Source organism: Phaenicophaeus curvirostris, chromosome 1 (genome assembly GCF_032191515.1).
Source record: "Phaenicophaeus curvirostris isolate KB17595 chromosome 1, BPBGC_Pcur_1.0, whole genome shotgun sequence".
NCBI lineage: Eukaryota > Metazoa > Chordata > Aves > Cuculiformes > Cuculidae > Phaenicophaeus > Phaenicophaeus curvirostris.
This window is the reverse complement of record NC_091392.1, coordinates 114,372,735-114,396,506: the sequence shown is the minus strand read 5'-3', so window position 1 is coordinate 114,396,506 and position 23,772 is coordinate 114,372,735. Positions and strand designations below refer to the sequence as shown.

General features: G+C 37.3%; 1 protein-coding gene across 4 annotated transcripts in view; it reads right to left on the bottom strand.

Annotated features, from left to right (window-relative positions):
• Nucleotides 1-35: 35 nt before the first annotated feature.
• The window catches only part of TTC3 (tetratricopeptide repeat domain 3), a 67,693-nt gene continuing 43,956 nt past the window's right edge, over nt 36-23,772 (bottom strand). For 3 of the 4 annotated variants that reach the window (XM_069871564.1, XM_069871573.1, XM_069871591.1), the window contains 21 exons: nt 22,935-23,071; nt 21,298-21,612; nt 20,234-20,497; nt 19,753-19,799; nt 18,123-18,179; nt 16,668-16,744; nt 15,766-15,918; nt 14,514-15,402; nt 12,604-12,669; nt 11,253-11,402; nt 9,611-9,750; nt 9,123-9,191; nt 8,335-8,431; nt 7,310-7,410; nt 6,563-6,656; nt 5,928-6,032; nt 3,434-3,855; nt 2,658-2,778; nt 2,299-2,505; nt 1,789-1,878; nt 36-1,254 (listed from right to left, as the gene is read on the bottom strand). In XM_069871564.1, coding sequence (XP_069727665.1) covers nt 1,144-1,254; nt 1,789-1,878; nt 2,299-2,505; nt 2,658-2,778; nt 3,434-3,855; nt 5,928-6,032; nt 6,563-6,656; nt 7,310-7,410; nt 8,335-8,431; nt 9,123-9,191; nt 9,611-9,750; nt 11,253-11,402; nt 12,604-12,669; nt 14,514-15,402; nt 15,766-15,918; nt 16,668-16,744; nt 18,123-18,179; nt 19,753-19,799; nt 20,234-20,497; nt 21,298-21,612; nt 22,935-23,071 — 3,712 coding nt within the window. In that variant the 3' untranslated portion in view covers nt 36-1,143. The remainder of the gene's footprint in view (nt 1,255-1,788; nt 1,879-2,298; nt 2,506-2,657; nt 2,779-3,433; nt 3,856-5,927; nt 6,033-6,562; nt 6,657-7,309; nt 7,411-8,334; nt 8,432-9,122; nt 9,192-9,610; nt 9,751-11,252; nt 11,403-12,603; nt 12,670-14,513; nt 15,403-15,765; nt 15,919-16,667; nt 16,745-18,122; nt 18,180-19,752; nt 19,800-20,233; nt 20,498-21,297; nt 21,613-22,934; nt 23,072-23,772) is intronic. The other variant, XM_069871580.1, reaches the window with a different exon arrangement.

The following is a 23,772-nucleotide window of genomic DNA, read 5'->3' as shown; positions in this document are numbered from 1 at the left end:
AAATAGTACACAAAAAAACCCCCACAGCAGCTTGCAGAAGTCATTTTATTTTTAATTTTATTTTTGATAGATAAAGCTTAGTCCCATAGGATATATACTCACTTAAGGGAACAAATGATCCCTAGAATTAGCTAACTTAGTCTCATGTAATCAATTTAATACTGCTTGTCCCCAAACAACAGTCATTTTCAGGCTGTACACGCAGACATTTTACACTGTACACTCTCTCGTCCTGGTCTTTTGGCTATTGGAGATAAATTTGACAGCAATGATGGGCTACTGGGGCAAGCTCAGGTTTTTACAGCAGCAAGAGAACCATTCTTTCAGCTGTTTGTATTCTGTACCTCACACTGTTTAGGAATGTTCACACACAGAATACAGATGCAGCATTGCTTTGTCAAAAACAAAAATGCCGTAGTTCTGATTTAAACAAATTGGGTCTTAAACAATGAAGGAAATTAAAACCATATTTTGAGATTAAAGAGTTGAGTCATAATATTCCAACTCCATGACACAAACAGAATCACACTAATAGTTAAAAAATTCTTGTTTAAAAAGATTACTAGAAGTCATTATTTAAACTATTGGAATTATTGGCTAAGGATTTTTGCAGAGAAAGGAGCTGCAATTATATGAGCTGCATTTATAATGATCACAAGCCTGACTGGAATCCTGCAGTTAGATTTTAATTATTTATGCCGGAGGAAGGTAATATCTGGGCTGTTCCAAATTCTGCTATTCTGTCATTCAGGTCACCTGCTTGTTTGATGTTAGAATTTATTTTCAGTGCGGTGTAAGCTCTGAAGGAAAACCCCCTCTTCACAGGAATTATGCACAAGTGGATAGAGGAGTTTCGATATCCCTTAGCCAAAAAACCCCTGCTGGTTGGGTGTGCTGCTGGCCTCTGAACTACATCGGTTTCATGCTTCAAGGCAGCGACCAGGAAAAGCACTGGATCTTGGAGCTCACTGCCTTGATTCTGCAGTGTTTTAAGTGTTAAATACCGAATCAGTCCGGGTTCTACTACCTTTTTCAATAAAAGCAGGGTTCTGGTGCTTTCTAGGCATCATCTTTCTGTTCCTCAGCACGGTGGTTATTCTGCAGCCACTTTGTATCTTATAATATCTTCAATTAAAACAAGGTTTAGGGATACTTGTTCCGCACAGGAAGCTCAGGGAAGTCTTCAGGTAACAAAGCATGAACGCGGCAGATAGGGCAGGTACTTGAGTGTTGCTTAAGCCATGTTCTAATGCACTGCAAGGATAAGATGACATTGAGGAAACAAAGTCAAATATCGAGTTCTGCTTTAGTACGTTAATAATCATCACTAAGGGGTAGGCAGTTTCCCAACATGTTCTATGTTAGTAAAATGTGCAGGCAGAAAACTGTTCTCCAATTCTGATGCTGTGCCCATTAATTTACCTTTGCACCTATTCTGCAGAAAGAAATCAGGCACAGGGAAAAGGTCCCAGGCAGAAGTATCAAGTTATTCTAACAATTCTGGCTTTCCTACTACCTGAAGTTGCTCGTGCAACTGCTGTCGGGTGGCACATGCAGGGTTTACGGTGAAGTATCATTTTAATTAAAATCTAAACTTGGAACCTTTCTGAGGCAGTTAGACTGCGAATATAGCAAGTCTTGGTGTACAAAGGATGCAAAAGAAAATGATGTATTGTTCTTTAAGTACTGAAGGGTAAGGGGGAGGGGGCTTACTCTTATAAAGTGGAACAGCAACATAACAGAGTTCATAAACTTTTGAATCCACGGCCTAAGAACAAAAATCCTTACTTCTCTGTGAAAATGATGCCCGCACTCTAGTTCACACAAGTCTCTGCTTAGCTCATCATGACATATTGTGCAAGGGTCGTTACTGGAGGCCTATAAATAAAATATTAAGTTATTCAAAAACTAGCAACAAAATCAAAATAAAAATCAGCAAATTCTAGTAAGTATTCTAGTAAGTAATTTTCATTATTTCATGTCTTATAAGTAGCACATGGCAACTTCACTTTCATATCAACAGTAGAGAATCACTAGGTTGGAAAAGACCCCCAGGATAATCAAGTCCAACCATTCCCAACAATCACTAAACCATGCGCCTCAGCACCTCATCCACCCGTCTTTTAAACACCTCCAGGGATGGTGACTCAACCACCTCCCTGGGCAGCCTCTGACAGTGCCCAATGACCCCTTCAGTGAAAATTTCTTTTTGTAGAGAGCAATAACGTCTCCCCTCAGCCTCCTCTTCTCCAGGCTGAACAACCCCAGCTCCCTCAGCCGCTCCTCTTAAGAACTTACTGTATAATCTAGTTTTTTCCATTTTGATTTGGGTGTTGCTCCAACATTTCCCCAGGGCTGAAGATTTGGCTGAGATGGATTTTTGCTCCTGGTGTTTTTATGCACAGGTCTTGCCCTGGGTGGGCTGGGTACTTCCCGACTCCGAGTTCCAGTCTGCGCTGGTGAAGGAGAGGCTGACTGGGTAGGTCTCCCTGTTGAAGTTGGTTCCTAGACAGGTGTTGGAAAAGAATTTTGAGCAAGTTTGTGTTTTGGAGCTTGACAGCAAAGGCAAGTTCGCATTCTTTTCTGGAGTGTGCTGCCCTGTTCCCTGTGTCAGAGAGACACAGCAGAAAAGGCAGCAACAGCACACCCCACAGTACCTGATTTTGTTGGTCCAGAATGAGTTCTGTCACTCTGCTTAGAATTTCATCTAAGCTCAAACCTGATAGCGTATTCCCATTTCTTCTTTGTACGTCTTTGATGAAGCTAGTGAAGTCTGAACTGAAGGGGGGAAAAAACCAGAATTACTGACTGGCAATGCCGTGGCTGTTTACCAGCATTGGAGAACACCGAGGCCTCTGCTTTATTTCACAACAGTAGAGCCTTTACAGGATACCAACTTCTCAAATGAACTCTAGCAAGTACCTGCTTCTAGTGCTTCTGAGTAAACTAGGATCTAGGTACCTTAATTGTAAAAAACACCAAACAATAACATAATACTACTCTTTGTTAGAGGTTCTAACTGGAAAAAAACCCAAAACACCTCAATCAACACAGCGGGTTTATTCCGTTAAGGAATGTCTCGCAGAATGGGAAGGGCAGAGGAGGGAAAAACAATGAATATTTCTGTTCTTGGGGAAACAGACGCCATCTAAATAAGAAATCAATTGGTTTTGTACTTCATCATTGGATGTCCAGAACTTCTGTTCTCCAACATAACGTAACAGACATTAAAAAACCAAGTCATAGAATGGTTTGGGCTGTAACGGACCTTAAAAGCTCATCCAGTTCCCACACCCCTGCCATGGGCAGGGACAACTCCCACCAGCCCAAGCTGCTCAAGGCCCCATCCAACCTGGCCTTGAACCCTTCCAGGGATGAGGGCATTCACGACTTCCCTGGGCAACCTGTGCCAGCCCCCTCACCACTCTCCTACCTGCTGTAGTTCGGGAATATACTCTGTAGTTGTGAAATAATTATTTCAAATGCTTTAGGAAGCTTTTTGTTGCTTGGAAGTCCAGAAGGCCTCGGTTGTACAGGTGCGTTGCCTTGGTGGTTCTGGCTTGGCTGGACATTCTCAGTATTGCTTCCAGAAATCCCTGATGGGCAATTTGCCAAAACTTTATCAGAGTATGATGCTTCCAGAGGTTTGGAGCGCGTTGTCACTAGTCCACCACTTGCAGAACAAGACTTGGAACTTTCATACGTTGGCTTAACTCCGGCCTGTTTATTAAATGAAGCATGTGTCGGACCTTGATCTTCAGAACTTGAAAACGCAGGAAGTGAATTAGAAGATGCAGATGGAGAGGAATACATGACAATGGCTGGATCACTGATGGGAGGTCTGCTTTGTTTTACCTAGGAAATACACAGATTTCACAGGAAAAACACTGACTAAAAGAAATTGAGTGGAACTCTCAAGCATTTGCAGCAAGAACTATGACACATTTGGTCATGCTAAGGAACTGGATGGTCTTATCAGTTTATCTTAGTTGGCTTTACCTAGGTTAAAACGTTGCACAAAGGTGCTCTCCAATATGTACTGCATACGGAGAACCTGTTTGAAACAGGATTAAATAGGGTGGCACATACGCAAACTGCTCCTTTAACTTATTCTTGCGTTGCTAAAGAACACGTGGCTGTCGGACAGCTGTAAGTTGTACAGAAGCAAAGCTTGAAATTGGTGGTAGAAACAGAACTGCTTTAAGTAAGCGCCATCAATTGGAAAATACAAATTTACCTGCTTTTAGCAGATCATATAATCTATATATTACCCAGTGGAATTTTATTTAAACAGATATACATGTCAGCTGTAGTCATCATCTGGAAAAACCTGGAGCTAACGTGATCTAGGAAGACTCCTTTTTTTGCAATAATGACTCTTCCATAAATGGAAAGAGCTCCTTAAAATTAGCTTGCTTGTTTGACCCTGTGACTGCTACTTGTTTCAGAACCTGACTGCTTTAGGAAAGTTGCTTTCTTACACATGGAACTAAAATTCTACATTTCTTCATAGCCAAACCTGCTGATTCTTGTTCTGCATTTGTTAACGCTTCTTTTAAGCAATATGTTGCCTTCTCTCTAATTAATTAATGGGGAAGAAAAAGGGGGTTGATCAAGTCTTTTACTTAACACTCTGTATTTGCCTACGGAAATTCTCTCAAAGCTGAAAGAATTGTAGATCTGTCTTCTGAAAGGTTGCTCCTGCATCACTGCAGTAAAAATAGACACCAAACGCAGAACAAGAGGCTCAAAAGTTGTTTTTTCCCAACCTGTAAACTGATGGTAACGAAGTTATGCACATAATCTTACGAGTCCTGTGCCAATGCTACTTAAGTAGAAAGGAGATACCTAGAAATAAGTGGGTAAGGAAAGGTGTGCAGGCGAGTGTAACAATCACCTATATAAATATAGAAAAACTGTAGTAATAATCATGAACACTCAGTATTAGAACAAATCCTTGAATCTAAATTATACCAAACCCAAACATAACAGAAAAGCAACTTTCTTTAGATAATATATATTAAAAAGTTGTGTGGCATCTTCAATGAATTCAGGGATTTCATCTGTATGTGCACTATCAATGTGCCTCACTAACCCAGTCAATAAACACTCTGAGAGATGACTGAAGATTTTTTCCTTCACTCTCAACAGTCCCAGGCCCAGTGGTTTCCGAATGCTATTTTCCTTCAGGACTGGGTATCAGCTCTGTGCCCTGGTTTCAATTTTACAATGACTAGCTGTGGAAATTAGCAGCACATTGATTGTTTGCACCGCTGCTGCAGCTACCTTGGCTATAAGTGTTTAATTTCTGTCGCACATCTCCGCACCACCGAGCTGATGAACAGTTCAAGGAGGAGTGATTTACACTGCCTTTGTCCTTGCACCAGGAACAACCCGCAGGGTTCAGAAGTAACAGACGTGATTTGAGCAAAGCAATTTTGGAACTGTTGGTCCATGAGAAAATGGCTTAAAGTAGTATTTATCTGGGATGTAGTCATTGCAGATGCATTTCTGTAAATGGCTTTACTCCATCGAGTTCCTTCCTAGACTGGAAGCTGATTTTGGTATTTGTAATCAGTTACACATGTTGGTGTAATGGGGTCTTGGCTCTGTGGGGTTTGGTGCTACAGGAAAGTCGCAATAGTGCAAAAATCTTACTCCCACTTCAGACAGAACATGAAGCACTTTAAACAGCTTAAGCCTCTCAAAGGACTTGATAATGTACTTCTCACTAGACTTCATCATGCTAATCTGCAGGCACCTTTTCCTTCTGAATATATACAGATATATTCTGGACATACGGAGAGCCAGATTATTTTGTATTCAAGTGTATATATTCAGGTTCGTCATGCAGACATCCAACAGCGCAAAGCAACATCGCTGCAAACTTAAAGATCTTAAACTGCTGTCAAATGCAAGATACATACGAAGATGCTGGGAGGAGGAGGAGGAGGAAGCTCCACAGTTTCCATTTTAGTGAGACAGCTTCGTACGCTATTTTTCACCATCTGAATTTTCCCTTCATACTCGGCCTGTAGAAGGAAAACAAATAATCCTCCAAGTCAGCATTAACTAATGCTCACCCTTCCCTTAAACTGGCTTTAACACAATTGCCTTTTTGCAAAACACTGAAGACACCAGGGCCTTCAAATGGAGGCATAAGGCCGCCATTTTCTATAGTAACATAAATCTGTACTTAAGCACTCGCACTGATGCTTGAAAGGGTTTGGGAACCCTTTCTAGTTCCTAAAACTCAGCCTAGACATTTCACATCTTAACTTTTCAAAGAGTTTCCTGTTGTTTTTGATGAAGTTGTATGGATTTCTAAAGTTCAAAAAATACAAAAGAACCAAGAGACTAGATTTGTTAATGTGGGATCCAATTCTGAAGCAAGTGTGTCAAGGACAGATTTTACTTTCATAAAATTAAAGATATTCATTGTAACTTAACCGTTTCTTAAATAATATGGACTTAAAACTGTATATTTTAAAAAAAGGAATGCAAAATTATTTAAGTTACTTAAAGTTCTACTTAAAGCTCGTTAAGACAAAGTAAGGCTTACCTCTACTTTTTCCAGCTGTTTCTTTACATTTGAAATAAATATTTCCCAAGAATCAATCTGTGACTTCAACTTAGGTGCTGCTGAAGCTGAGCTGCTGAAGTATTCAAGATTTTCAGTTGAACTCCAACATTCCCATTATTTTTATTTAAGACCAATGTTTTTACTACAACAGTTCCTTCCCCTACCAACTAAATCTCAGTTAAAGACTTAAAGCAATTTAAAGTTAAAACCTGTTAAATTTCTGGTACTTCAATCCTATCCGGTCTTATAAGCAGACTCCTCAAATATAAGTTAGTATTTTGCAGCAACATGAAGACAGCAAAAGGGAACACAGTGTAAGTTTTAAAAAGGTAATGCTAGTGGATAATTAGTTCCTTGTAAGGAAGAAAACAATGTAAAGGACTTTTGTTTGCACTCTTTTCTATTTACTCTGTAGCACTTTCCCAGTGATACTGTGCAGGAGTAACTGGAATGTTCCCAGTAGCCTGATCTTACTGGGATAAGAAAGAATAAGACAAGAAACTTGCTCCTTCTGAAGTATCCCATGTCCTGGTAATTTAAGGCTATGAAGAAACTCAGCTTCAGGGAAGCTACATTTAGCTATTGTATTTCTACGCACCTTTCAGGCTAGCACTCCTTCCTGAGCAAAACTGACTTGTCCAGTTAAATGATCAGGATCAAACATCCAGGAGTTACTGGTATTTAGCAACAAGCGGTACTGAAATTTCAGGTGTCAACTCTCCATACCTGCTCAATGACTTCAGCATCTTAAGATTTGCTTCTGCATTGGCAACTATACCATTTAGCTTGCATGCTTCGGTTTCCTTCCAGTTTTTGAGTACCGATATCTGTAATAAAACATAACGGTGTTAAAAAAAAAGTGTAGAAAGCACAAGGCATAAAGCCTCAAAATAGATTTTAATAAGGATCTGAAACAATAGGTTGATTATACAGAGCGTGACACACTCAGACAGTTCCTACGGTGTGAATTTCAAGTGGAATTAACAACCCTGGCAGGCCTTAAGAAGGATAAAAGGGCTACGTTTACTTCAAATGACTGTAGGAAGCTTCCTTAAGCATTCCCTTTGCCATTTATCCTATACATACAAACACACACGCGCTCTTTAAGTGATTAAGGCAGCTTTTTAAATACTGCATGGCTGAAGACTAGTGTGCACCAATCTAATCTTTCTATAAAATCTTACTGCAGATAAGTCAGCCTTCAAGCCCTTCTTAAGAAGGGAGAATTGTTCATGATTTTCAAAGCACTTCCAGTGAAGAAAACACTGTTTCTTTGTATTTATCAGTACTCTCCCCCTTTCAGTGAAAAACATAAGTCAATTGCTGCATTCTGATTTTACCTGATAAAGAAGTAGCTAATTTATTAACCACGACAATTTGAACAAGGAATTTTTTATGTTCCTATAGTGAGTTCTTACTAATGCAATCCATTCATAACAAGGATAAGTATGAAACTGAATTAGTAGTTGAATTTTGTTTGGGGCCAGGCCATGTGCCCTGAATTCTGTGCACCTGTAGTATTGGTCAATACTAATAATGTGCCTTGGTGATCTAAAAAGTTTTGTAGGGTAAAATCATGAACAGCACTTGCCAATATTTGATTAACATTTTTGATATCTGCTTATGAAGTGTCTTAGATGCTTTTCAAAATGTAAATTGTTAGATAAGACTTCCCTAGTCATCTTTCACAACTACTGTCAGTACAAATGATCCGACCTCTAGCAAAAATGTTTCAAGATTTTTGGCTTTACCTCTGCTTTAACAGCTCTGTTCACATACTCTTGGCAGTCATCTTGACTCTTTTTTATAAGCTCTTCCAATTTTACTTTCTCAGTAGCAAGTTTATTACTGCAAATAAAGAGGTTAAATATTTTAGTAATGTTTACAACAGAGCAGTATTTAAAATTTATGGCATTTTAGAGGTTTCCTACTACTATTGCTTCTCTCTCTTTCAGAGCCACACATCTCAACACTATATGGCTTGTGCCTTCAGATACAGGACCGTGCTCATGTAGCCATTCCACTGGCTCCAGGGACACAGCCCTGGGATCTCTCAACCACATTCCACTATGTGATCTGGAAAGCTTATAGGAGTTTGACTACTGCAGTCATGCAGTATTATTGTTCTCAGCCTGCTCATACACATAAAGACAGTATCTATACATGAAACCTTGAGTTTATAGTATATGTCAAAGAGTAACTTCTAGAAAAATGTTTAACCTTATACGCATTTAAGACTAACGGTGTGAAGATCTAGAAGGTACATACAACTGTTCAGTATGTCCCTATCACATCCAACTACTACAGTGTGTTCTAGAACACAATATTGTATAATCAAGGGAAAAGTATCAGCGTATTTTGAAAGCCTAGATTTTCATTATTCTAAATATCTAAAAGAAAGATGATATTTACTTATGATACATAAAAGTAAACTAACTGAGAACAAGAGATATAAGTTAAAGTGCTTATTTTTCCTAATGAATGAAGCAGATACCTCAGTAGAAAAATGTAATATTACTTAAAAGTACAAGAGTTTTACCTGGTCTCAAGAAATGTATTTAAATATACATTATACTGCTTTTCCTTCTCATCTATGGTCTTCGAATACCTGGGAAGAATGAAAACAGGAACGAAAATTTAAAGTTAATCATAATGCAGTGTAGGAGCATGTTGAGAAAGCAGTGGTAAGCCGTGTAGAAAAACAGTGAAAAAGCAGCGCAAATCTAAAGGATTCTGGAAAACATGGGAATTCCTTAAATAGTGAAGGATTAGGATTTATTAATTAGGTTAATTAACACTGTATGTAGACCCCATTAACAGCAGAACTAATCCAAGAATTACATTTAACTCATTTCAAAATGACACCATCCAGGCAACAAGTTTGCGCTTTCTCTCTGCATACCTGATGGAATTGTAGGTACTGAGACTTATTACATTCTATCGGAAATAGCTGTACTTATTGCTGGTTTAAAAAAAAAAAAATCAAGCAAAGGGAAAGTGACGTAAATCTGTATATAAAATTCGTACCTATCATTTGTATCTGTACGCTTTTTAGCTGTGTTCCTTAGTGCTTTTAAGTTCTCTTGATTTTCTTTTTTCTCTTGTTGCCATTTTTTCACTTTTATTTCTAAGTCTTGATGAAGCCAATCCAGTTCACTCTTTGATACCTAAAAGCAGAAAATATTATTTCTGAAAATACTATTTTATGCAAATGCAAGTTAAAGGAGACTGCTGACACTTATGATCAAAAGCTAAGCCAGCGAAAGTTACTGTAACAGAGTTTTACTAGTAATTAATTTACTGTTAGTTCAGGTGCTTAATGTGAGCAACATTCTCATAAATGCTTTCCTGCAACGATCTGCACAACTCATTTACATGGCTTCAGAACAGATACAATGCTCTTCTGCGGTGAGCTAAGAAAAGAAACCCAGTTCCACAGTGTCATCTACAAATACATACTGAAATCCAGCTCGAAATCCAACTCAAAATCAGTACTGATACTGTTGTTGCCGTACTAACAGCTGGGAAGCTACAAATCATAACAGAGTTAAGACAGCAATTTTTCTTATGGCTACCATAAATGTTTAAAAAACCCAAAGTAGCATCAATGAAAATACAGAAAATATTTTTAAACAAATGCTTACAGTGCCCGTAGACAAGTTCCTCCACCCTGCGTACAGCCGTGCTGTCAGCTCAAAACTTTTTGAGCTCACGTTTTTACCAAACATTCATACAGAGAAACAGTTATGAGTCACATTATAACCCACGTAAAGGTTTGCCAGGCTACTTGCAGCCAACAAAGCTGGAAGGCAGGGACTCCCAAGCTGCCATACAGAAGTTTACTCCAACACATGAATGAAAGGAAAAAAAAAACGAACCCAAACTAAACAGAGATTGGATGACAGACCCCAACTTCCTGGAAATTAAAGAGAGGGCATGGGGAGAGATGGCTTTGGTTTCACCTGAACTATTAAATTTTTTTTTAAAAAGAAAAATGTAGACAAATAAGTAGCCTGTAGCATCTACAGCTTTAACTACAAAATTAATCCAAATTGATAATAGGCTGACAGCATTGTTCAGGGTCCACTCCTCTTGCTCCCAGTAATTTTCAAGGAAAAAAAGTCTGTTGGGAAACCCAACAAGCCAAGAAGGAGGAAAGAGGCAGCAATGCAGTCATCTTTTGTTCTTGCATTGAACTAAAACCAATACCTATCCACTAGATGGAGGCAACAATACCCTCTGTGTTTAGAATCATAGAATAACCAGGTTGGAAGAGACCCACCAGATCATCGAGTCCAACCATTCCTATCAAACACTAAACCATGTCCCTTAGCATCTCGTCCATCCCTGCCTTAAACACCTCCAGGGAAGGTGACTCAACCACCTCCCTGGGCAGCCTGTTCCAGTTCCCAATGACCCTTTCTGTGAAGAATTTTTTCCTAATGTCCAGCCTAAATCTCCCCTGGCGGAGCTCGAGGCCATTCCCTCTTGTCCTGTCCCCTGTTTAGGTGTGTTCAAATGAAGATGACACACAAAGATCAAGTTGGCCGAGTTAGACTTTGCAGCAATGAGGGCTACGAGTCAGGTTTCAAAAATACTGTTGATCAATTGCAACCAATTTTGTGAGCCACTGCAGTTTGTCCCACTGTTGCATAAATAAAAGTATTACCTCAGTCTCTTCAACACTTTTCTTTAGCAGCTCTTTTAAAGCACCAATTTCCTCCGAGCTTCGGCTTTGTAACTGTTCATATTTTTCCTGTGCTTCTTTAAGTTGTTCTTGTAATACTTGATGCTCTTTTTCCATACGCAGAATATCTCCCTGAAAATAAATCAGTTATAAAATCCTATCTACTATCTATTACCACAGACCACAAGGCAGCAAACATTAATGATAATTAAAAGAAACAGTCTGCCAATAGTTGAGATTTAAAACTCTGAGTATGGTTGGGGTGGGACTTTTTTGTATGTGGGGGAAGAAAGTTGTTCAAGTGACAGAGCCTGATCAACTGGCCTAGAGGAATCATTTGAATTTACGTTGCTAGGTGTATTGTTGAATCAGTAACTTCTCACATTGCTATTATCAGTGGAATTGTGCTGTGCTGGGGGTGGGGAGGAAGGCAGTAAGCAGCTGGAACCAGAGACACCAGGCTTTTGGGGTGATGTAATTTGTTTATTCAAGGATATAAAAGCTGGACCCCTCGCAGGGATGGTTGGAGGACCCTACCTACCAGTGGAGGCACTGTGCACGCCCTCCCAATTGCCAGGACAGGCTCTCCAAATCCTCACTGCAGAATCAAAAAGGGCACCCTAGCAACTGCAGATCTGGATGATGATGATAGGGCAATTGGTGACATAGTCTTCTTAATTACTATACTTATTCTCTTGTAGTAATGATTAAATGCATTGCCTTGAAAGGTGTTAACTGTTAACTTGTTAATCACTACTAATCATTTGTTACCTTTCTTGTTGTAGTAAGTTAAGTAAAACTTTATTTCACAGAGTATTCAAGAGTTGGGGCTCTTAACGCTGATTGCACTTTGTGCTTAGCACCCTGTGGTAAAACAGTTGCATAATAGTTTCAATCCAGCTCAGGAAATCAACATTTGTGTCTGAACATGAATGGAATATGCAGAGTTGAAAGGCTGTGTTCTCTCACTTTTAACTTTTTGTATAGACATAAGACTATCATTAACCTCAGCCTGAATGGCCCATGTGCCCAAATGGAGCATTTAAATCAAACCCCAACATTTTTTTGAGAGGAAATATTAAACTTCAGCTGTTAGAGTATGTTGTAGTGAACAGCTACAGAACAAAGTTCCAAAACCTACTTGCTGTGGGTCTATGTGAAGTTTCCAAGAACATGATCACAGAATACGGCCCACCATGAAGGGGGGAGACAATCAAAAATACCTCTTAAAACATGCAATTTTCAGAGAATCTTTATCATCTCACTACTAAACTTTTGGGCATTCCTTTAACCTTCTTTGTGAGAAATATAAACAAATATGTAGGTAACTTACATGTTGCATTTCAAATGGATGAAAAGGCAAGGTATTAGTTTCCCTATCAGCCACCTCATGAGTTACCTAGAATACAACAAATTATTAGTTGATTAAGAAGCTTTGCAGTTTACCTATGCAACTAGCAGGTCAGCTCTGTTTTGGAATTTTTGTATCTAATCTACCATTTTACAAATCCACCTATGTTATGAAGCAGGTCTATCTATAATGAAAAATGAAATTATGCAAGTGTTTCTGAAATGGAGTCCAGTCTTTGACGAAAGCTCTTTTTTATGTTGTGATCTTTCCCTAGTTTAAATTGACCACGAAGCATTTCTATTAAGAACAGTTCTCAGAGTCTTTAAGCATAGCTGTCCTCTAAATGCCTGAAAATTTAAGACTTGCAAAAAAAGTGTCTGACAGCCCACCAAGGACCTGGTTTGTGGCTCCACTAAAACTCAGGATCTGCTAAGTAAATGCTTCTACTCAGAACCGACAAGACTCAAGGATCTTCAGCGTCCTTGCTTACCTTCCTTTAATACCACTCATCAAGGACTTGCTGAAAGAACTGAAGCTTACAATCTAACCACGCAACATATTAAAGATCCGGTATATGATGTTGCCTTTCTAATTGGCTATTAAAAATCATAGTCAGATAACGTTAAAGATCTTGTTCTACTACGCTTCTGCAAACAAACATACCTATTGTCTAGCACTTTTTCGATCCCTACTAACCAAAATTCACTACTCCTTTGTTGCATGTGTTCAAGAACCAAACAGAAATGCCATTTTAAAAGTTCAGTCAGCCAAGTAACATCTGCTAAGACTGATGGGAAACTAACTTTCAGCAACTGCTCAGGAATTAGAAAGCAATTTAGAAAGCAAAAACAAAATAACTATTTCTCTTCTAGGTATAAACGGCTATTCCTCCCTTAATGATAAATCACAAATGAAGATTAGGAACGCCTCCCCATCAGTCCCTCCAGCACGTTGGATAATTTCTCACAAATGTATGTGTGAAACTGCCACATCCAGAACTGAAAACTCTGCATCTTAATCCAAAACATTTTCTGTAAAAAATGTGGATGTGGCCACTGTTTCCCTCTGTTACCTGAAGTGTGTTTTGACAAGTAGTGTATGCTGATCTGACTCTGGGGTATCACTAAAGAGTGAATGCTCCAGCCCCTCTTCCGTACACCTGCGTGCCCTGCCCCTTTCAAGGTGCTCAGCAATGCTTTCTCTGCCTGTAGTGACAAAAGTTTCAGAGCTTTTTACTTCAGGAGATAAGAGGAAATGTGAGGAAGCATACCCCTAAATTCACCCTCCAGCTCAGTTGCCACCGTAAGGACCAGGAGGGAAGCAGCAGACAGCAACTGTTAGAATGTACAAACTATCCAAATCCTCAAATATTGTGAAAGTAAAAGCAAATCACTGAACTGGTTACAAAAAGAAAAATGATGACAATGAAGGACTTTCTTTAACCACTACAGCAAAGTTTAAACTGATGTACACTAGTTCCCTCCTTTGATCCTGGGTCAAAAGATCTGCAAAAAATTCAGGCAGAACAAAATTCAGTGACCACCTCTTTAAAGAACTCCAAATGAAAAACTAAAGTAGTTGTAGAAAGTGTGAGCAACTCCAACTGTAAGTTCAAAGGAACTCCCCAGTCTGATAAACACCTCAGTATCTTCCAACTAGTGGTCTTTTTTTGCATGATAAGTCCTAGAGAATGCTAAATACTACCTTTAAGATCCCTTATATTTAGGTGGCCTTAAGTTATACTTGAAAATTCGCTCTTGAAACTCTCCGTCATTTGGCCATTTGGGAAGTCATAAAGAAATCACTCAAAAAGGAGTCCCACTTTCCAGTGCTTAACATTGTCATTTATGACTTAAAAGCTCTCAAATAAATGTTCCATTTTAATTTCTTACCTGAACAGCTATCATCCTTGTATGAGGATTGGTTTTCATTCGAGGTATACCTCTGCTTTCTTTTTCTGTCTTAATAACCTGTATACCACGTTCAGCTTCATTTGTACTATTTTCAAGAGCAAAACTATCTTCATAAAATGTGTTATCGGAGTTTTCCACTTGGCACTGAAGGTCTTCACGTGTTTGTATTTCAGGTGATATAAAACTGCTTAAGACGTATTTTCTGTTTGAAGTGGTTGATTTGTCATTATCCTGATAAGCTACATGATCAGCATAAATATAACTGGGTTGCCTGGCAACATTTGCCATGAAAGGCATTTGAGAAGGCACTGACAATATTCCTTCATATTGATAACCCCAGGAAGTCTGAGGAAAAAATACACCGTTTAGTAAAATGTCTGAAAATGATGACTGATTTCGTATGGTGTCAATACTCTGACTGTGCAAAGAAGGCACCAATTCACGTGAAGTAGAAAAAGACCAGGGCAAATATCGTGGAGGCTCATAACTTGCTACTGTTAAGTCAGTAGATGTTGATATATGGGGCTGGTTAGGACAAGACAAAGGTTTGAATTCCTTAGCAGCTGGATTTAACTGTAGCTTGTTCTGGGAAGAATCTTCTTGCACATTACAGACTATATCATTTTCTTCTTCATTATTTCCAGTCTCATTTCTGTTTGTACTTTCTTTAATAAGAACATCATGTTTTCTTAAGCCAATAAGATTATCCACCATAATAAAGCGAAGGGATTTCAGAAGAAAACGTTTCAGACCACCTTCATCTTCTACAATCTTTCGAGCTTCTACAGGGAAATGTTCATATTCCCCAATTAGTAATTTATTATTTATTTCCATAGGGCCATGTTCTTCCAAGATTTGAGAGAAATACCTTAAAGAAAAAAAACTCTGTCATCATTAATCATTGTTTTCCATGTAATTCTAAAATCACATTTCACATTACCTTTTCACACTAATACGTAAAAGTAAAGAACCTCTAGAGCTACTGAAGAACAATCACTTGGAAGATGGTGTTCTAACCAAGCACTAAAATTTCAAATAATACTCTTGCTTCTCCACATCTTGGTAAAAACATGCAACTACTTCAAAGCATTAGTACATACCTTTATGTAGATACCTTCATATACTAGACCACGCGGACTCAAATTCTGGACTTACTATGTTATAAATGTTACAAAAATTGTGAAGTAATATTAAAACTTTTAAACTGCTAAGCACAGAAATGTTCACATACTCATATAAGCTTTCACAGGTTTGATCTGAGTTATTATCCAAAAGTCTTGAATAACTGTTACTACTTGAAATGTCACAAAGAGCTTCAAATTCTTCTAGTTGCTCCCGAAGATATTCTGGGATTACAAATGGTTCATCACAATTAGTAAAATCTCTGTAGCATTAAGAAAGAGAGAGAAAGAGAAGAAAGAAATAGTGCATATGAACAATAGTTCTTGTCACTAAAAATTGTATTTTTCATACATACTGAAAAAAGTATCCTGTACAGTAACTACATACCGCTAAAATATACCTGAACAGCAAACTTCTTCCAAACAAGCAGAATAAACACTAGCCTCAAAATACTTAACTGCTCAGCTTATTAACTGTCCTTTCACTAACTAGTAATAAGGCCTAGCTCTCGCCTAGCAGCTTTCACATCTATAAGCAAGAGCAAAACCAGGCTCGGAATACAAGAGTTTGACTCTAGATTAACACACAAATTCTGACCAACACACCTCTCATGACCTCAATTCAGCACCACAACCTGCTTGCTATGGTGTGGATGGCAAAGTTCAGTTGTGACTGACAGAGTATGTACAAATTTATTAACTAATTTCTTGCTACATTAAAATGGAAGACGACGAAATTAAGATCTTACTTGAAAAAATAGCTTTTGCTTTAGACGATGTATTGTGCTACAACCTGGCAAACATTTCGTTACTTCCTGCGTTAAGATCCTTAAAATTCTAATAACCTTTAGAGTTGCCCTGGAAACAGAGATGTAATGTATCTATACAAGCCCATATCAAACACTCAGATGTCAACCCAGACTTGGTGTTTTCCAAGACTCTGTCTTCTCCAGTAGCTGCAAAGCACTCTGAAGTTCAGGCAATAAAAGCAAAGATGTATGACAGTACTTACAAAGTATTTTCTTCTATAAATATCTCTTCATCTTCTCGTGGGGCTGTACTAATTCCACTGGATAATACTAAAATAGACTAAATAAAAAAAAAAAGTTATTAATATTTTCACTCAGAGAAGTAGATGCAAAATGACCCACTGTAGAAACTATGAGTAACTTATTTACATGAGCCTTGTTCTGTAACTTTATCATGTTCAGATACCATATTATGAATTGAAAAGCTTTTAAGTATAATTATGAGTACTAAGCCATTTGAGAAAGTTCTAATTTAAAATTCGTAATTTCTTCTACACAACTTATTTTGGAAAAGAAATTGGTATATTCTGCCCAACCTCCCTCCTTTTACCTCATTTTCATCAAAATTGTAGCTGTGCCTGATTTTTCACTGAGTTTGGATTAAAAAACAAACAACACTACAGCTTTACTTTCTTACGACTTTTGTATAACTTCCTGCTACTGAGCTGCACATAACTCACTTTCTAAGAATCTTTCCTTACACCTGAGAGCCTTCAAGCTTCAGTAATTTTACTACAAGTAAGCCTGCATTATCCCTAGTTTGACATGGTTTTAACATGATACCCGTTACTATGTTCACCATTACAAATGTTTTATTTTTTAATTTTTATTATGTGATAACTTTACAAATAGACTTGTATAAATGCATCCAAGTCATAGAAAAAAAACCCTGGCTGTTTAGAATAGAAAAAAAAATTTAAAAAATCTTAAGTTTACTCCTGAATTTCTAGTAGAATTATAAAACAGCGGGAAAAGATGACTGTATCTGAAACTTTCAATAAAGCAAAATCCTAGCAAAGCAGGGCAAAAGACACTAAGTTTTGGGTAGGATATTATTCCTAGCAAAATTTATAAAGTCTTGAACAAATAATAATAATATCTTTCTGAGCAATAAATAGGACGCTTGCAACTTCAGTCACTGATAGGCCCATAAAAACTATCAGAAAAGACAGTTAGACATATCTCAGATCTATTTCCCAAGGTTTAAGGACACATTCTTCTTTCTCCAAATGACTGGTCAAGTGTCTTTCTCCAAATTTGCTATTTATCAGTGCAAAAAGAAATGGAGCAGAAAGTATTAATTACATAGTGCAGACAGTGTACTGTATTGACAGGTGTTTTTTTCATTTTCCCATACGGGCGATTAAGAGCAAAACTGTCATTCAAAATGAAAACAGTGGACAGACTGAACTTACTGGTATCCAGCCAGAACCAAAGCTATCAACAAATAACTTTTTTTTTCAAATTCAGAAATACCTCTTATACTGACAAACCCCAGAAGTGTAAATAGAGTCTTAACAGTACTATTTTACTTCAGGAAAAACTACTTCAAGAACTAGCCTTCACAAGGTATTTAAGAAAACAGTCTCTATATATATGAATGCTAGTAATTCTAAAAAAAAAATCTGTTTGTAGTAAGCAGCTAAAGAGTTACTGACCTTCAAGTCTTTTGAGTTCTTCTTCCTGCTTTTGTTTTTCACTTTGATACCATTAGTCTGAAACAGACAAAAATAAAGTCACTGGTTTTTGAATTGGATAAAATTATGATGCATTAAAATTCTCATTCTGCTTTGACCAGCAAGATTTACGAGGTTATGCATGTCATCTTCCCCGTCTCCACTCCACCCCAGTTGGAAAACACAGAAAGAAACAGAGCCTTGCAAGACTTCATCAATTTTGTTCCTTTTCAACACTTTCCTTCATAGATGTGTTGAATATTGATTTTGAAAAAACATCACTTATAGCTGAAAATGCATATTTAAGCAGCAGTGACATCCCACACAACGCAGCTTCATTTAAGGAACAAGAAGCAAACAGATCTATCAAATCTTCTAGCCACTTCAATTCCCTAAGACATGCAACAATGAAGGAACTAAAACACACCTTCACTTTTTAATAAGATTGTGATTATAGATTGGCATAACTTTACTAGGAGTAACTTAGTAACAGTTTATTTTAGGATATATGTAACACTAGAATAGAAGTAGTTTCATTGTAATGGCTCTCATCTCATTCTTGGATTTCTAATTCATGAAATGAAAAACCAAAGTATTTCACATCTAATTAAGTTGCATATTAATTAATTAACTCTAAAGATTTTAAAAGCAAATCTTGGTTTCATACAGATAAATTTATCTGCTGGCTAGAATAATTTTAAATAAGATTGCCTGAAACATAATTAACTGAAATACAAATGTACTTCTACCAATTAGAATGGATTTTAATTAAGATACTAATCAAAAAGTGATTTGGAATGATGTAGTTTAAGATTTATGGGTTGAACCTGAAAACCATCTATAAATTGTAATCAACAAATGCAAAATACATCCAACTCACTTGAAATTTACTTTGCTCATTAGCAGAACAAAAGTCAAATTTCTAGCCTTACGATTTAATGATATCTGAAGCTAAAGCTGGGTTACACTACCTTCTCATTTCTTGGTTTGAATTGTAAAGTATACGGTACAATTAGTGTCCAAACTTATGCAGATTCAAGCTAAGCACACTTCAAGTTTATTTATGATAAATATGCAGATACGGCAATAACTAAGAATCTCTCTTTAAATCAGGCACATGTTTGTATGGCTTTTTTAACTCCCCAACAAAATTTTCACAGAAACTTCTTTTAAAGTTATCACCGAACTGTGTCATGAAGTAATACCTAAATGCTATTCCTATGCAGCTTATTGCTTTATTTTCCCTTTCCAACTGAGATGATACAGCACATCAGTGTACCCTCATCTGCTTTCACTACAACTTCCTTATCTGAATCCTCAAAATGCTCATAATCTAACAGGTATCTTGTTGGGTTGTACTTTAACTAAAGAGAAAACCCAACAAGTACTTTACTGATGGAAGTTGAGAAAAAAACGGTACGAGGTCTTCAAGTGCTTCAAGACAAAGTGAGGTAGCAGGTGGGGGATAAAACAAGAGTAAATCTTTAATCAGGTCTGAAGGATGATAGTGTAAAATAAACAGAGAGATGCATGTCTCTCTTCACTTTTGCACACTTCTAAGACACCAAATTCATTTCTGAGCTTATACTAAACAGACATTAAGTTCACTTACTGATATATTTTCATTTTCCCGCTTCTTTAATACAATAGTAGGGTCATCTATTGAAAAAATAACAAACTCATATTCGTAAATGGAAACAGTAACATTTCACGTAACATAATTGTGAGCTATAAAATTATAGTAATAATCATTATAATCCTTTCTCAAATACCACCAAAGCATCTCAAAGTTGCAGAACCTTTATGCTGAAACTGAAAGATAAACACTTCTTTTGGTTGGACATCATATATGTATAAAGGCAAACTCACATAAGACTTGTGGCACATGAAACAAACCAGCAGAACATAACCTCAAAAAGCGTGGCTTGTCTTTTAAGGCCATATTGCCTTTTAAGCATTAAATGTAGAAGATTCCATACAATGAGGCAGTCAGCAGTTTGCTGGGGTTTTGGCTGTTTACAGAGACCCCAAAATGTGGTGTAAAAACAGACAAGATACAAGCCTTTCAGGAATGATGGTCTTTGCATATTTACCCATTTTATCAAAGAATTCATCTAAAGCTTGATGAAGACTTGGGAAATTTTCTCTGTTGTCTTCTAACAGCCATATAAAACAACGGGTTTTCTCTATGGGTGGTCTTAAGAAATAATCATGAATCTCTTTGTCTTCAGAACTAGTTGTCACGTAGTTGAATTTACTACCATACTTCTCATTCCAGAGTGTGGTTATATTAGACAGGTTGAGCTCTTTTAAAAATTGTCCATATTGAAGGAGAAAGTTCTTCGTGGCTGCCAGACCTAAGAGATAAAAAAAAAAAAAAAAAAATCATTTCATTCTAGCTTTGGAGTTTAAGTGCTTACAGCATGATTTCCTCATCAAAAAGGAACAGTTTGTTCTAGAAACTACCCAGTAGCTGAAATAGGTTATCTAAAGCCTTTTGTATCTTGAAAATGCAAATAAAATTATAACTGGAGTTTTTATAAATTTTACTCTTAACACCGAATTATTTGCATAATAAACCCATAAAAATTCCTTAAAGGATATGGATGCAACAGAACGGAATTGAAAACCCAAATCTCATCCAATGTTTTGGCATCTTAAGTCCATTTTACTTGCAAAACCAAACCTTCATCCAATTCTAAACTCAATAGGAAACTACACATCAAGGCAACACTACCAAAGAGCATCAAGTTAAATTACTTTCAAGTTATACAGTCAGCTAAACATTAGGACAACACCTCTCCCCCCATGATTTACTTTCCTGACACAAATTATTTCTACAAATACTATCACTTAGGCCTATTCTGGAATTTAATGACATGAATGTCTGATCATTTTCCCTTTCCTACATCGACAAAGCCCTGCCCACATTGGAAAGCTTCAGTTGCATAGACAAGAGGTTGCTCCTGTGTTACCAACAGTCATGCTTTCTTCTCTAGAAATCCTGGCTAAGGATCAAGCAAATGAAAAACAGTAAAGCTTCACCATATAAAGTTAAGAAGGCAAGACAGGAAAACGGGGAGGTCATCCTTCCATCTGCAAACTGAACAATTGTGACAGGTTAAGGTCTCTGCTACTACATAAACATATAGCCTACCCAAGCTGTTAAGATGCTTCATCCACTTGCGTAATTTGGGATCCACTTCTTCCAGCTCACTCAGCACATAGATAAAACCCCTTGTTTTTACTCTGTTTTTTTCCTGAATTAAGTAACTGATGAGCTGCTCCATCACTTCATGTGACATGCTACTAGTTCTGGAATATGACATGTAATCCTCCTCACTGATTACAAACCATGAAAGCAACTCCTTTAATAGTTTGGAAGTATCACAAACAGCTGTTTTTATTTGTTCGGCATTTCGACTGATATGCAGCAGGACTCGATCACCAGCAGATAAGTCCAGAACATAATCTATAAAGGGATTTAAACAAACACACAAAACAAGAGTTCACATCTGTTTACCACAAGTAAAAACAGATAATTTGGACTAAGTGGTGGTTTTAATTATTTGCTTTACTGCGTATTAATAACTTCCCCTATGAACTAGCCGTAGCATTATGAATTTGACATAATGTTATTTTAAATTTGGCTGACACAAAGAAACAGTCTTTAGCACCTTAAGTAGATTTCAGAAGAAAAATAAAAATATTACCTGCCAGTAACAGCACCTTCAAGCAACTGTCTATACAGATTTACTTGTGTGGGCTGCACGTCAGCCCTGATGCAGACAGAACTCCCCCAAGCACCAGTTCTCAGAGCAAAGGCACATTTCTGAACGTCGAAGCAAATACTTAGCAGCAAATCTATGCCCTGATCCTGCTACTATTTCTTTGTAGAACAGGAGTGAAAAACATTACTGGCTCAGATCAGCCTTCACCTTTCACTATTCTTCAAAACCACACATTTACAGAAACCCACTTTCAGAACTTAACTGACAGTAATTATACTAAATAATGTAAACTTGAAAAGAATATTGTAAAACCAAAGCACAATATATTATACCTACAATAATTAAGCATTGTAACAAAAACATTTCCAAGCATCCTAACAGATTCAATGAACTCCCGCAGGAGTCTGCTTTAAAAACCTCTGTACCTTACAACTCCACATACAAACAAGTGCTCCCCTCAGCTGCACTCCTCTCCAATTTACAAGCAGATTTGTTCTTATTTAAAGGTAGCTATAGCTGCCAATAAAACAAAACAACTCTGTGATCTAGCTCTTCCCCAGATTAGGCCTCTCAACCTCTGACACTAACAAGCTGAAGTATTTTATTTTTCCCAACCCTCTGAAATATCCTTTTCAAGTCACTGCAGTTTCTGCAGTAAGAATATTCTTCATTCCTTATCTGAGAAGCAATTGTTTGTTTTTTTTTTTTCCCTGTAGCAGTGTCCTAACTTGTTAGGCATATGGCTTTTTCTGAAACCACTCTGAAATAGATGAACTTGGAACGTGAGCCCCTGCCTTCTTCAGGCTGCTTCTTCACGAATCAATGACACCAAGAATAACATTTTTCTACAAGGAACTTAACCATAAAATAACATCTCATAGTTATTTAGAAATATAAAAAAGAACTGAAATAAAAGTAATCTTAAGTAAAAATATAAGTCTTGTCTTTAAGAGAGGGATTACGTTCCATATTAGCATTCTGCTATGATTTGACTTAGGCAATTCAGAATGCTAATTATGCTACCTCGTGATAACTGAGAATAATAATCTATACTTCCACATACCACTGTGATCACTGTAAGGAGATGGTTCGTTTCCCATCTGGCTTTCTTCTATTTTCTTCTTAGCAAAATTCTGTGCCTCTTCTCGTGCACGTTTTCTACGTATTTTTTTTTCTTGTTTCATTTTTAACCTCCTAAGGCTGAAGAAAGCAATTAAGCAGTGAGCAGTAGTCAAGTTGCCAAAAAGAGTTAGGCACATCTCAGTCACTTTTCATGTCTTACAACAGGTATAAGCTTCATTCTACTACAAAATATTATGCCGAAACCCACAAATAGAGCAAATTCTCTTAACTTCTAGTTAAGAGACCAAAACATTTCTTAAGTATTAAGCACATAACAATACACTCAAGATGTAATAATTTTTACTCCCATGAAAGATGCCTGAACTCAGATTAACTTCAATACTATCAGGTTTTTTTCTTAATTTCTAACTCAGCATTTTGAATGCAATATTTGATTTCCTTAACTTTTAAAAGTCAATTTTATTTGTCCTTTCAGCATGATTCCTCATTATTTATAACCTGACCTGACTAAAAAGTGTAAACTCAGTTACGCCAAAGGTAAGTGCATCAACAGCTGGTACAGAATCATCATTTTTATTTACACTTTCCAAATATTCACATAAAGTTGGTTGGATAGTAAATTCTGTGGAACAGTGGTGTTGAACTTCTGCCACACAGCAACATCTCTCCCATGCAGCTAAAAATCTCACTGAGTTTATTCCCTCTAGCAAGGGGAAGGAATAGAACGATGCTTGCAATTTCAGACCAAAAACAGAGGCGGTGTTCTATTATACACATGCAGTGGAAGTAGACTGTAATTAAGACAATCTGTCATGAAG